General features: G+C 36.3%; 1 protein-coding gene across 3 annotated transcripts in view; it reads right to left on the bottom strand.

Annotated features, from left to right (window-relative positions):
- rgs6 (regulator of G protein signaling 6) overlaps positions 1 to 15,473 on the bottom strand; it is a 93,273-nt gene that overhangs the window by 7,055 nt on the left and 70,745 nt on the right. For 2 of the 3 annotated variants that reach the window (XM_065256906.2, XM_065256908.2), the window contains 11 exons: positions 15,347 to 15,411; positions 13,499 to 13,575; positions 12,842 to 12,923; positions 10,928 to 11,002; positions 10,713 to 10,811; positions 10,572 to 10,633; positions 8,521 to 8,631; positions 5,826 to 5,951; positions 3,435 to 3,621; positions 2,643 to 2,732; positions 116 to 169 (listed from right to left, as the gene is read on the bottom strand). In XM_065256906.2, the coding sequence (XP_065112978.1) occupies positions 116 to 169; positions 2,643 to 2,732; positions 3,435 to 3,621; positions 5,826 to 5,951; positions 8,521 to 8,631; positions 10,572 to 10,633; positions 10,713 to 10,811; positions 10,928 to 11,002; positions 12,842 to 12,923; positions 13,499 to 13,575; positions 15,347 to 15,411 (1,028 nt within the window). The remainder of the gene's footprint in view (positions 1 to 115; positions 170 to 2,642; positions 2,733 to 3,434; positions 3,622 to 5,825; positions 5,952 to 8,520; positions 8,632 to 10,571; positions 10,634 to 10,712; positions 10,812 to 10,927; positions 11,003 to 12,841; positions 12,924 to 13,498; positions 13,576 to 15,346; positions 15,412 to 15,473) is intronic. The other variant, XM_065256907.2, reaches the window with a different exon arrangement.

Raw genomic sequence — 15,473 nt, 5'->3', positions numbered from 1 at the left:
AAACAAGTTTTGTAAAAATTGTTGTAAGTTGAATGAACTCAAAATTTAAGGCAACCAGCTAACTTACTTTCTTAAGTTAAACAAACTTTTTTACAAGACAACTGGGGCCACTCACCACACTGCGAGTGAATTTCTCCAATGATGTACGGCGGCCTTGTTCAGTCTCAAGCTGTGGACCGAGGGTTAATGGATAAGAACAGGGAAAGATACACAGTGCACAACGTCAGGTTAACACATGTGTTAGTAGGATAAGTAAAGGGATCACATTAAAACATTTACAGGATAATTCATGTTAATTTAGAATAACAGCAATAGAGATGAGACACATTCACACTGTAGATACAAGAAAGATGCCCACATTTAACTATTAACTGATTGACAGCCCTTTTTGCCATATATCTGAAATACAACTCTGTCAAAAGATTAATCGCATACAAAATAAAAGTTATATAATATGTGTGTGCACTGTTTGTAATTATTTTTTTTATATATAAATACACACACATGCATGTATGTATTTAAGAAACAGTTACATTTAAAGCTATGGCCTACGATTTCAAAGATTGTTCATTATTTATAACCTCGTTTAGATTCTGGTTATGGTTCTACAGTAAAATCCTAACAATATGAAGAGAAAAAAGAATGAAAAAAAATCCATTCAGTCTATTGGGTGTACGGCGGCAGATAAGTTGACCAATGTAAACTGTCCGGCCGGACAGCTTACATTGGTTAACTGCTCTCATCCAATCCCCGCTACACTTGAAAATCCACCTCGCGCTCGCGTCTCCACCCCATCCCACACCACCCCGCCCCTCTCCTGCCTGCGACATGAAATTTGTGTCAGTGTATGGTAGCTAGGAAGCAGCAACATCTCACTAATGGAAAAAAACTAACCGACAGCAGCAAGCTTCTTGTCCCTAAAAGTTGGAAGAAAAAGTAAGTCTGTAGAGGAAAGAGCAGAGGTAAAAAAAATGTGAAAAACGCCGGACTCTAAGTAGAATCAATATAGGGTCCGCCATTGACCGTTGGAGGAAGCTTCAGGGTGATTTGGGGCTGAAAACCGACGCCGACACGGCGGACTTTTTGTTGAGCAGGTACGCATTTATTTATACTTTTATTGTGTGAGGTGTTACATAAATATCTTTTTATCAGTCTGACAACATGCTCATGCTGCCGGTCGGCATTGGAATGTTAGCCGTTTAGCATTGCGTATCACGGGTCAAAGTAATTATATTTACAAAGTCATTTCTTGAAGCTCAGGAGGGGAAACGTATGCCAAACGTTGTTGTGAAAGTAAATAACGTCAATCAGTCATAATTGTAAGTGTTCATTCCTTCAAGGCTTTATGTGTTTACTGCTCGGTAAATCTCTGTTCCGATATTTACTACCGGTGATCACAGCTTGACTGAGTGAGTTGTTCAGGTCGTTTCCCGGTGGGAGGGATCAGGTAGCACAGAGGGGCGGGATGAGTTTTTTAAAACTTACTAACCGTCTCAGGCTTTCTTGACCGACATTTATATATAAAATAAAATATATCAAAATCTAAACTATATATATATATATATATATATATATATATATATATATATATATATATATATATATATATATATATATATAGTTTTATATATTAGATTTTGATATATTTTATTTTATATATACATTTAGTTTTAAAAATATATAGATATAAATATATTTCTTAAATGTATGTGTGTGTTTATTAATACATTATAATTACAAACAATACACACGCAAATATATTATACAAACACAAACTTTTATTTTGTATGTGATTAATCTTTTGACTGCCCTAATGTAAAATTAGGTTGTATCAGTTCAAATTCAACATTCCTTTAAAAGTCAATTTGCCTATAATTCAGAGGAAATCAGTCAATGCAGGAGTCCTGTATTTAACAGTAAAAAGGAAAATTAGGTATGAAAAAACTAAATCAAAATGATTTTTTCTGCGGTAACAATACAAGACCACTAAAATCTGCATGGTTTCTTAAGGCTTCTGGTTATTTTTTTTCAATGTTTCTCTAAGTATTTGTTTTGCTTTGTTGTGGTGCCCTGGAAGGACAACTACACTGTACTTTATGGCTAACAAACAGTGTGTAGTGTCAAGTTCAGCTACTACACTGAAAAACATTAATTCAGTTAATTAAGAGTTAATTCAGCTTAAAAATATTAGTTGACACAAACATTTTTACACAATCTTTTTAAGTCCACAAATATTTTTATAAAGTTAACTTATTTATTTAAGTTTAACCAACAAATCTTGTTTTACAGTGGCAAACTAAAATCAAGAGATTTTACAGAGTTGTCACACATACACCGCAAAAAAAATCTTTGCTGCCTTATTGTTTTTGTTTTGTTTAATCAACTCATATTTATAAGTCATTTTAACTTACTATTAAGAGATGAGTTACTAAAACTTATAAAATGAAGTCAACATATTTTAAAAGTTATAACATCTCATCTCTAGTAAAGATAAATAAGAGTAAGATAAAATGACTTGTAAATCTGAGTTGATTAAACAAACAAATTAAGGCAGCAAAGAATTGTTTACAGTGTTCAGCAGAAAATACACATATTAAAGCCCATATGAAGGTTGCATTGACTAAACTGATATGAGGACTAACCTTCTTTCTAGCCAATAGAAGATCCTGGTAAGCATTGGAGCGCAGGAATCGAGGGTAGCTGTCACTCTTCATCAGCTTGTAAATGTGGTCCTGAAAACGAGAAACATTGGAGGCTGACAGTGAGCCTGCAGCTTGGGGAAAAGGAAAGGATCTCATTGCAAAGTAATGAGAAAGCGTCAACAGCCTTCTGAAAAACTGCCTTTCTATTCTTTTCTCAATCATGCCATCACAAGTGCAGACTGGACTAAAATGTAGGTTAGCTTCTCACAAGAGAAAACACAATATGCGACTTAAAATGCATATATAAAGATTAACCTGCAGTAGGAAGGTTTTACATTGTTTCGTGCCGTGAAGTCATGTTTTTCCTGAGGTGATAAAGGTTTCTTTTTAAATTAAGCATACAGTTTAATAGACTCCTGGCAATCATTTTAAACAGTCTGTAATGGATTTTGCAAATATTTGACTTATATCGTAAAAAGCATTATTTTACTTTGTTACATTACATTACACTACTGTCATTACACATCACGTCTTTTATTAACCATGTGAATAGCGCAGACAGATATCATGAAAACAAGTATTCTATCAGATGTTACTCTTCTAGACAAAGCCTTTCAGTTCCTCTTTCATCATTTCAAATAATAAAAAAGATTTCGCCTTGGGTTCACTTTGTCTATCAAAAAAAAAAAGATCTCGTGTCCTCTTATTTAGTACATGTGGTGGGATTTTTTTTCTCTGAAACTGTTGTAAGAGATATAAACATTTCTAAAGGGTCTGTGACAGCGTATTCACCTGGGCATCTTCAAAGCTATAACGTCCGGAGTCTTTTAAATTCTGACTGGTGCGTTCGTAGCTGTGCGAGTCCAGATTGATTGCGTTGGGAGCTCCTTCTGCAAGAAACTCCTGCCAGATCTCTTGGGCACGAGCTGGCACTTCCTGCAGGGGGCGGCACTTCAGATCCTGCACGGCCAACCAGAACCTGCAAAAACATAACAATGACAGCTGTTCACAATTGCTCATGGGAGGATGTATTACAGTATTTAGCCAACCCTTTGACTAAATGGCATGCGGCCTGGTCAGTGCAGCTTATTTTGGTGAAGAACCCAGAGAAAACTTTATTGCTTAGATATTGACTTTATATAGATTTTGGTAAATCTAACTTAGTTTATAACATTGCTAAAATCTTTGTAAGATTTATCTGAAACACAGGATACTTAAGCAAAAGAAATTAAGCAAAATAAATGAGATATTAAAGAGATCTTATCTGTGATTTGTTTCTTATGGGAACCGCCAGCATACAAGTGACCAATCACACTTAGGTCTAAACTAAACAATAATATACAGAACTGCAAAATAGTCTGAAATAGTCATACAACATGTTAAGTTCTGCTGGTGTATCTAGTTAACCTGCAAATAAGATTTAAATCTAACAGATTGAAAATGTGGGTTTTGTAAGCAATTAGCATCGTGCCTAAAAAATAACCAAAAAGTTTTGATATTTTTCCTATTTAAAACTAAAGACCCTTCTGTAGTTAAATTGTGTAAAAAGACCAACGGAAAATTAAAAGTTGTGATTTTCTAGGCAGATATGGCTAGGAACTATACTCTCATTCTGGTGTAAAAATCAAGGACTTTGCTGCCATAACATGGCTGCAGGAGGCACAATGATATTACGTAGTACATTTACATTCCATTTAGTCATTTAGCAGACGCTTTTGTCCAAAGCGACTAAAGTGTAGTGCCCGAAAATAGTCCCCTGCTATTGAAAGATACCATTGCGCCTCCTGCAGCCATGTTACGGCAGCAAAGTCCTTGATTATTACGCCAGAATGAGAGTCTAGTTCCTAGCCATATCTGCCTAGAAAATCGCAACTTTTAATTTTCTGTCTTTTTTAGTACATGATTTAACTACAGAGGAGTCAAGTTTTAAATAGGAAAAATATCGAAACTCTTTGGTTATTTTTGAGTGCGATGCTAATGGTCTAATCAGATTGTGCCAAGCTATGCTAAAAGTGGTACCGCCAGACCCGGAGATCGGCTACATGGATTCCAAAAACGGTAAAAATGAAATGTTTAACTGTAGGGGAGCTGGAAAATGATATTTTCAAAAAAATTTAAAGGTCCATTGTGTAGATTTTTAGCGGCATCTAGTGGTGAGACTGTGAATTGCAAGCAACGGCTCAGTCCACAGCTCACCACTCCTTTTCGAACGCATAGTGAAGCTACAGTAGCCACCACAGGACAAAACATGTCATCGTCTGAGACAACATAGTAACAAAACTTGCTCTATAGGACAGTTTGTCCGTTTAGGGCTACTGTAGAAACATGAAGGCAACTCCCATGTAAGGGGACCCACGGTGTATGTAGATAAAAACGTCTTATTCTAAGGTAATACAAATATTTCAGTTTATTATGTAAGGTCTACACCACTGATGCTATAGTTCTGTATCTTATATTGCATTTCTGGCAAGAGATCCTTCAAAAAGTTACACTATGCACATTTAAGTTAAACTACATATACAACACTAACACCAATGACAGATACAAAGAGTTAGAGCAAATTGCCTTGTACCTCTCTCTCTACTCTCATATCACATTTACTCTGTAGTATAGATCTCTTCCCAGCCTGCAGCGCAAAAGTGGTTTAGGCCCTAATGGGCCCAAGGGAGAGCCAGGACACATCACTTTCACTCTCCTCGCACACTGGCAAATATAAGACAGCCCCCATAGAGGCTATTAGACTTCTTGCTTGGGGATACGAGGAGAAAAAAGCATGAGAGATGCAGTGGAGACAAACGCTACTTTATCTCCTGCCAAGTCACTTCACAGCTCCAGTGACCTGCGCTATCTCTGCACTTCCCTTTGGGGCTTCACTGTCCCGCCTGGGCGCCCCGTAACGCCCGTCGTTTGCGGTAATTTATCAAAATGCACCAACGATCAGGCTTTGGACGTAGCGATGATCATGTAACATCGGTGCATCTCCTTGTCACGTCATCTTTCTCATCAGTGGTATTAAAGCTGAGCTCTGAGCTTAGGTCTGACCTTTCACTTGTCCTGTTCTGCTACATTTTGTGTTGGTCATTAAAAGTGAGAGAACGAGTGAGAGAGGAACGAGTAAGAAGGGGAAAGCGGTAATGAGAAAGTGGAGAGTGGGAGGAAGAGGATGAAGGCTCTTGGTCTCACAGGAGGTTTTCAGAGCTGAATTCAGACTCCAAGAATTTAAGGAACTGCTCACGGCCCACGGGGTCCTTTAAAACCTCATCCAGTGAGAAGCCCCACTTCTTTACTCGCTGTTGACTCGGTTCCTTACTGAGAGAGAGAGAAAAAAGAGAAAGAGAGAGAGAGAGAGAGATTTTAATTTACCTTGCATTATTCTATTGACAGCAGCTCTTGCTTTGACAGCACAGATGTGCCATTATTTTTAAATTAATAAAACAAGATGAAGTTGAAAACAGAGAGAGACAGGGCGCGTGTGTACACAAGAACACTCAATCATGTATAATAATGACGTGTACCACAGTATGACTTCAAAACAACATTTAAACCACCAAATGAACACTGCTTATCGTTGTAAAAAACTTACTTTTAACCGTACAACTATGAAAAATTCATTAGTCACCAAGCTCAAACATCAGGAGAACCGAGTTTCTTGCAGAATTTAGTCACATAATTGCATTGTAGGTCATGGTGAACTGATTTATTCAAAGAAACCAAGAGCTGAACATTTACATGAGTGCGCACGGTGAGGTTGCAATTATTCCTAATGTAACTTGACTTTGTGTTCCATTAACTTCTATTCAAAAACATGTGAGAGAGAGAGAGAGAGAGAGAGTGAGTGAGTGAGTGAGTGAGTGAGTGAGAGAGAGAGAGAGAGAGAGTGAGTGAGAGAGAGAGAGAGAGAGAGAGAGAGAGAGAGAGAGAGAGAGAGAGAGAGAGAGAGAGAGAGAGAGAGAGAGAGAGAGAGATTTTTTCAAAGAACTGTGTGGATTTGTGTAATGAACATAATGTTTGACCAATAGTGCCTAAAAACATCAGATGATTTATCAGATAAAAATAAAAACTTCAGTGGGGAAGTTTACAGGGGATTTCAAACCGTGGTGGGTATATTGGTGGGTCATGCAAAGTCACCTGACCATTGCGGTATTGCACATGAAACAGTCAGTCCAATAAATGACAAGCCATGACAATAGTTTTGAAAACTTAGTATTGCAAATAAAAGGAAAATAAAAACGAATCTCTTCTAAGTATTTCCAACTGAAATATGTTTTGTGGGTCGGTGACTTCTCTTCCAAGGGACGCAAATTCAAAATATGTGTTCGGAGCAAGCCTTGACAATAACTTTTTTCCTCACCCACCAAAGTGGCTAGTAATTTTTACTGGCCATCAGTGGTGGCTCGTGACTGCTCATCCGAGGGGTGCTAATTCAAAATAAGTGTTCGGGGTGTCATGTGTGTTGCTCGTGTTTTCAAAATATGTGTTTGTTGCTTCATGTGAACCATGTGCATCACGTGTTTTGTCAAAATAAGTGCCTGCTGCACACGCGTCAAACCCGTTTATGATAAAAGAGACGTTCACGTTCACAAAATACACACAAGACACTCCCTTAACAGTAAACTCTGATTACGCATGAGATTATGCGAGTATCTGGCAAACGCGAGCGTCTCTTTTATCATAAACCCCAAGACCTCCTTTATTATTTGCATTAGTATCTTGAGTCAATTTTAGGTTTTTTCGATAAAATAAAAATAAAGAAGAAATTAACTGACAACTGAAACTCACTATAAGTGTAGGGGAGTATAGTCAGTCAGCTGGTTGTTATCGCAAAAAACACACTTGTATTACACTAAAGGGGATTATTTCATGACAAAGCCTGGCTGCCTGTACATTATTCTGATTATTACATGGCTATTTACCTTATAACTAAAGTAAGGAACATTAAATATTGATTTGAAATATTTAATTAGCTAATTATTAAAAAATGCAGACCTTCCGTAAGAAATCATCAAAATCGGACTTTTTCCATGTTTAAGTGCTATAATTGGGTCCCCAGTGCTTCTATCAGTCTAGAAAATATGAAAAAGATCAACCCAGTAACTTAGTTTTGGTAAACCATTCTCTGCAAGCGTGTGAGAAAAGAGGTCATTGAAAGTTGGGTCCCTTTGTGATGTCAGAAGGGAATAATAGCACCCCTTAATCTGAACTATACAACCACAGTAGGTCATTTAGTGCAGAGATCAGCTCATTTGCATTTTAAAGTGACACACCCAAAAACAGCACATTTTTGCTCACACCTTTGTAAATATAATGTCATACATGTTATTAAAAGACATATTTATAATACATTTTTGTGTAATATTAAACGTTATCTTTCAAAATGATTTGCAGCAGTGTTTTATTAGTTTTGAGCGGTTGTTATTTGCAAATAACAAACCTGCAAATCTTGGGACTGGCCAATCAGAATCAAGAATTTCAATTAGCCACATAATAAACATCCCTTAACAAGGCCAAGAGGCAAACAATAAGGATTTAATGCAAAGAACACACCTGCACACAACCACGGTGGCATAAAGTAGAGAACAAATTCATCAAAAGGACCTGACACAACAACTTCAAAGTCTGCATAAACAAAAGATACGTCCACCCACATTCCCATGAGATTACAGTTCTTATATGTCATGGGCAAGTGTGCTGCCCTCAGCACCGACAATTTATAACATCTTGAAATATGTGACTCATAATCAATTTAATATGGAGACCTGAGTGGCAGACTGTCATTTAAGCTTGGCAGAAATTAAAACTCGCTCGCACCCTTTCATCTAATGAAACCTAAGACCATCACAAGTGTCATCTAAAAAGAAAGACGCTTTGGGTTTCATACCTGGCCTCTGTCTCCCAAAAAGTGACGTCATCGCCGACCCAGGGGTTGGATGGGTCTGGTGTTGTTACAAAAGGGTCGTAGTCAAGATACTGCTCTGTGTAACTCATCAATCTGCAACACAGAGATTTGCAATGAGCTTTAGGTTTCCTTTATAACAGGAGGCAGCACATTACAGTGCTTTTAAATTAGGCAAGGGGTTTAGTGCACAACATGAATTGTTTGTTAATGTTTGATACTTTAGACTAGATACGATTTATATGTTATATTTATTCCCATTTACATTCTTATTTGAGTGTACACTACTGATGTGTTAAACAGGAAATGTTTGTAAATGACTTATTATATGAGCTAAAACTCAGAACCACATTGGCAACAATCATTTAACTTAATAATAATGAAATCTGTAGGATTTGCAGAGTTGAGCAGCTATAAGAACATAGAGTAGGCAATATATTTTTTGTGTTGAGTGTTATGAGGTCACTTCCTGAAGTTCCCTTCAGATTTAAAGGAAAACATCACCATTTTTCAACATTTTACTATGTTCTTACTTCAATTTAGACAAATTAATTCATACCTATCTTTTTTCAATGCATACACTTAATCTTTGTATAGCGGGTTGTGAATGTGTTAGCATTTAGCCTAGCCCCATTCATTCCTTAGGATCCAAACAGGGATGAATTTAGAAAGCACCACCCACTCTTATGTTTTCCCTATTTAAAGACTGTTACATGAGTAGTTACACGAGTTAGTATGGTGGCGCAAAATAAAACGTGGCAATTTTTAATTTTTTATCCACTTCACCACGTTTTATTTTGTGCCACCATACTTACTCGTGTAACTACTCATGTAACAGTCTTTAACTCTTTCACCGCCATTGACGAGATTTTCCGTCTTTCCGCAATACCGCTATTATCCACCAGGTGGCACCCTTCCGCAACTTTTTAAACCCGGAAGTATTGCCCTATGGCAAGCGGCTGCATGTCCGTGTCCGTTTTAAAGATCGCTCTGAATGGGATCTCTATGAAAAGTCCGTCACAAAAATGGAATTATCTCTGCTTTTTGCTCAAAATGTGGTGTTTTTGCAGAAACCTACCCATATTCAAAAGCTGATTACAAAAGAACCACTGAAGGTAGGATGAAACGGGTTTTTTTTGTTTGAAAGCAGAGGGTCTGTTCTTTCATTTGGTATATTGTATGTTTATATATTTAAAGAAGAACCTTTTCTGGAAGGCATTAAACTTTGGTAAAAATCATGAAAAACGCTGGCGCTGGCTGGCAAATTTTTTAAAAAACGCTGGCGGTGAAAGAGTTAAATAGGGTAAACATGGAAGTATTTGGTGGCTTCTAAATTCAACCCTGTTTTGATCCTAAGGAATGAATGGGGCTAGGCTAAATGCTAACACATTCACAATGTGCTGTACAAAGATTAAGTGCATGCATTGAAAAAAGATGTCTAAGTTTAGGTAAGAACATAGTAAAATATTGAAAAACAGTGGTGTTTTCCTTTAATGCAGAATGAGGAATAATGGCTGCCAAACATATCTAATCTTTTCAGACTGGTGTGCTGTGAAGTGATAACTGTGTGTGAATTATTATAAGCTCTGTACTTTCAAAAACACAGTATACAAAAAAAAACAGTAACCCTCACTTTCTACACAGCTTTATGTAATATATATATAGCACAGGCTTTCAACTGTGGCTACTTTTGAGCCTATGGTCTTCTTTAAGGTAGTCAATTTTTTATGCTCTCACTACAATAACATAATAATAAATCAACTGTCTGTTAACAAGGGCAACAATATGATTGTATTTTCAAGATGATTTTTCTTCTATTTTGCCTTTAGTTGTAAGTCCCAGGACAAAAAAACCCTACTCACAATGTAAAAGACATTTGAAGAGTAGCATAGCATATATAAATAATAAAAACGTGAAAAAGTTACCAAGATGGTTATTTTGACCTTCAAAATGCAAAAAAGAAAAAGCTTTGCTTGAGGAAATACGCTGTGGCCCTTTGAATTTTTTATATGCACAGATTAAAGAGGAGAACTTACGTCTCAGCTACTTTGGACATTTTCATACAGTGTCGATCCAACTGAGTGTTCAAGAACAAGATCTGAAAGACAAATATCACCGTTACCTGTTTATTTTCACATTTTCACAAGCACATGATTCTAAATAAAAACACTACACACCTCTTTCTCTACATCTTCTCTGGTGTCTTTGTTGTTCTGTTGTAAGGGTGTGTGTACAGGACTCTGTGTCTGTGTATCATCCACTACACCATACACTGACTTCAGGGCAGAGAGCGAGTGAGCGCGAGAAAGAAAGAGAGAGATCACATGACATGAGTGAGGTCTCTCTGTTTCATACATATACAGTAGAGTATACGTGGAATCAGTACAGGTACCTTTTTAACTCTTTGGGGATTCTTTAGGCGGCGACACTTTCTGATGTCCATCTCTGTTGTGTTGACACATCCTGGCTGTGAATCACATAATAAGTCCTGTGAATGACTTAAAGGGGGGGGTGTAAAGCTATTCCATGCATTCTAAATAATTAACACTGTTAAAGCGTTGGATTGCTCATGATAAACCTAAGCGAAGTCTCAGAGTATTTCTGCACTTGCCAGAATGCAAACTGCCAGGGTTTGTACAAGTTTTGGAAAGTTCTTTTCCCGAACATAAGCGAGTCATAAATAACAATCTTTCATTTTCAGTGCTGGAAGTTCAGTGGAAGTCCTTATATGGGCACTTTAACCAGAATAGCAAACAAACACACCAACCAAGAGCTGACACAAAATCAATGTCACTAGAGAAGTGTGTTGTTGTTTGTGAAGGAAATTTAACCTTGTTAAGCTTCCCAATGAACCTAGCATTACAGAAACAATGGATATAGTTTGTTTATCCAGAGAAGCAGTAGATTTTTGCGTGTGTTTGTTCAACACTGATTTCGTTGAAATGGGGTGGTCCCAACCGGGTCAAGAGTCACAGGCGGTAAGTAAAACTGCCTCAAATGTCTTTATTTTGTTGGCAATCGTCACATAAGTGCATATAATGTAAAAAAATGACTTTCTTACATAATATTTTTGTCTTGTTTTCAGTAGAAATATAAAAAAAAATCGTAAATTAAGATGCTTTTTCTTGATGAGCAAAATGACCTAAGAAAATAAGTCTAGTTTATAGACAAAAAATATACAATTTAAGTAAATTTAAATTTAAACAAGCAAAAATATCTGCCAATTGGGTGAGAAAAAAATCTAAAAATAAGTTTTCTTTTTTCTTAAACACTTAATTTAAGTACAATTTTCTCACCCCATTGGCAGATAATTTTGCTTGTTTTAAGCACAAATGAACTTAAATTCTACATTTTTTTCTCAAAACTAGACTTATTTTCTGAGGTAATTTTGCTCATCAAGAAAAACATCTTGATTTAAGAATTTTTTGATATTTCTACTGAAAACAAGACAAAAATACTAAGTAAGAAAGTCATTTTTGCAGTGTGTATTACACTGCAAAAAATTATTTTCAAGAAAACAATTTTGTCTTGTTTTCAGTAAAAATATCTAAAAATTCTTGAATTAAGATTTCTTGATGAGCAGAACGACCAAAGAAAATAAGTTTAGTTTTTAGACCAAAAATATCAAATTTAAGTGATTTTTTTGCATAAAACAAGCGAAAAATCTGGCAATGGGGTAAGCAAATTTTTCTTGAATTTTTCTTGAATTTAGTGTTTAAGAAAAATTTTAAAGATTTTTTTGCTTACCCCATTATTTCGCTTGTTTTATGCACAAAATCACTTAAATTTTATATTTTTTGTCTACAAACTAGCCTTATTTTCTTAGGTCATTTTGCTCATCAAAGAAAAAGCATCTTAATTTAAGAAATTTTAGATATTTTTACTGAAAACAAGACAAAAATACTAAGATTTTTTTTCTTGAAAATCATTTTTTGCAGTGTAGGTTCTCAAGATGAGAAACAGTGTGTGTTATTTGAGCTTTAACATAAACTTTTATGTAAACTCCTCACCAATCTCTGATTATTTATGTTTTACATTATCTGTGTATTAAAATTCATATACAAGTTGAAAGAAATTTGTGTTTTCTGAACATTAAAGCTTTTTATTGCTAAATATCATCTGTTTTAACTGTCACAAATTCAATTGAATAGTAAAATGCTTCTCATGTTTTATGACTAATACATTTCCAGACCATTTTGTGAACTAGTTTGATTCGTCTCCATAACTGTGTAGTTAAGCAAAATACCTTTTTTCCTTACATATCTAACATAACAAAAATACAGCAACCCTTTCCTCACACACATACCACAGGCCGGTGAACATCCCAGAAGGCTCTTTCTTGGCTATCCAGAATCTTTCTCTCCGTCTTGTCCTTTTTCCTGTCGATCCTACAAAATCAAAGCAGAAACACAAAGCTGCAAGACATTAATATTAAATAAACAGAAGCACTCCGCACACGCGCCCCGCATCGCACATTCAAAGAGATAAAGAGCAAAGCCCCTGCGCTCATCAAAGTTGCAACCTGTCTACTACAGTAGCAAAGCTAAATTCATTTCCAGTTCTGCCACTTCACTCTTACATAACTGACATTTGCCGCATGGTTTTTTTATGTCTCGCTGATCCTGTTTCTGAGCCTTGAGACTCTTTCATTCATCTGTATCTCTCTCCATTTCTTGTATTCCCCAAAATAGTGTTTGTGGATGGACGCAAACTTGTGTTGGCTGCCTCCGGCCATCAGATGTGGCTCTTCAGCTGGTGTTTGAAGAGCGAGAGATTGCTGCAGTGACAGCCCCTCAAAATCAATTGGACATGTTTATATGTTGTGTCTGTAACAATATGGGTTGACTAATGCGAAGTTACGTCATAATCATAGCTTGCACATGTATGTCTTTATGTGAATGTGTGTGGGTTGAATGCATTGGAGAGCAGGGCAGGTATGAGTCGTCCTGACAACAGCACTTACTTGACCTGTGCTTCAGCCTGCATGAAGATGAACTCCCACTTTCTGGCAAAAGCCCTCTGAAGGCGCGCTAGATTCTCCTGAATGACAGAGATGGAGACAAAGAGGGAGAATGAAATAAAGAATGAAAAAAAACTAACTAGGCTATACATGCATCACTAAATACAAAATGCATAGGCTAAATTAGAAAAAATAATGTCATTATTCATTACTACTGGTCGAATCAATTTACACGATTCATTTGAAAAACACTTTTATCCAACATGACTTACAATGCATTCAAGGTATAGGGGTGCGCGGGGCAAAAACTAACGCGGGGTTAGTTGTAACATGGACTGTTTACATTGTTGCACAAGCTTGAGCGTTTTGTTTTTCCGGAATTTTTTTCACGCTGCCAAAAGACGTTCTCGCGCGAATGATTGGAAATGTATAATGTTTTTCCATTGAGTTACTGATGAAGGAGTGTTTTGGTGGCATGTAAGTAAATCATATGTTTTTTTCGGTTTCTAAGTTGGGTGTGTAAGATACCAAATCCAATGCTATGTCATATTAATCAGTTTCTTGTTGTCTCAAACATAGTATAATTTTGAAATATGTCTGCAGTTCTTAGCAACTTTTTGGTGGGCTTGAAAATATTTTTACCCAGCGGGGTTAATTGTAACGCTGTGTTATAACTAACCCCTCAGCACTTACGATATGAAAACTGCTAACGTTAGCGTAATTCTTGCCATTGTTTTAAATAGGCTACACACGGATGATTGCTGGCTGCCAACAAATAAATGTGCCTGTATTATCAAAATTCGTGTCTCAAATTGATTTTTGTTCATATCTTTAATATTGATTGAATAAGGTCACGTCAAAGATTGGAATCATAATGAAATGAATGGCTAAAATCAGCCCTTGATGCTCATTATCTCAGAATTTGATTTTGAAACCGTAGTATGGTTATTATATAATAGTATGGTCACATATAATAGTATGGTCACATATTAAAAAAATGTTTTGTCACAATTGTGCTGCTTTTTTTCACATATTTAGACATTTGCATCCATTTATAATTGAACTATTGTTAGAAAAGGGCTGGATAAATGAATACAGTGTGGATATCGGTCTATTATAGTCAGATATATAAACAATATCCACTTCAAGTATATAGACAAAAGAGTATTGAAATATTTGCCTGCAAACTTAATTTTTAGCAAGTGTTACAACTAACCCCCTGCCTGTTACCCCATCTATGGGGTGAGTTGTAACGTTTGCACTTCTGTCACGTTTGGTGTAATTGTCCAAGAATGGTAAGTACTAGAAACAAACTTCACATGTTTATTTGTAGCAGAGATGTGTGTGTTGCTCGTGTAAAAAAAGTATTAATCAAACTCAAATATTTTTTGAATGATTGAGCCAAAACCAAAAAGACTTTGGTTTTTTATTAGTATGTGTGTTCCCTGGGTTGAACCTATAACCTGTATGGTGCTAATGCAATGCTCATACAATTGAGCTACAGAAACACTTCTTCATCAAGTACCAAAGTTTTGATCAGCATGAGAAAGCAAATGCTAACAGATAGCTGTATCTGTATTTCATAAATTGGGCTATAAATATATATACAGTAGTGCTACATAACCACAATGTTTACACACTTTTGGAAAATCAGTGCAGCAATGGCTTACTTATACAGTAGCTGTCTCTACACATTTACTCAGAAGTAAAAAATGACACCATTCAGCTTTAATGCTCAATGACAAGGTCAAACAATTTCTCTATGTATCTGTCAATAGCTAAAATCTTTTTCTGCTGGCAAAACGAATTTCATTTTCTCACTCTGTGCAGTCATTACAGTAAGTCACTTACAGCTTCATAGTCTGCCAGCTCCAAACGGGTTTTGTTCTGCATGGTCCGCTTGCACAGATAGATGGCTGACAGGTAACAAAGAGAAAGAGAAAACATTTTATATACGAATGTAAATTATCTGTCACGC

Source organism: Paramisgurnus dabryanus, chromosome 12 (assembly GCF_030506205.2).
Source record: "Paramisgurnus dabryanus chromosome 12, PD_genome_1.1, whole genome shotgun sequence".
Classification (NCBI taxonomy): Eukaryota; Metazoa; Chordata; class Actinopteri; order Cypriniformes; family Cobitidae; genus Paramisgurnus; species Paramisgurnus dabryanus.
This window is presented reverse-complemented; position numbering and strand designations above follow the sequence as displayed.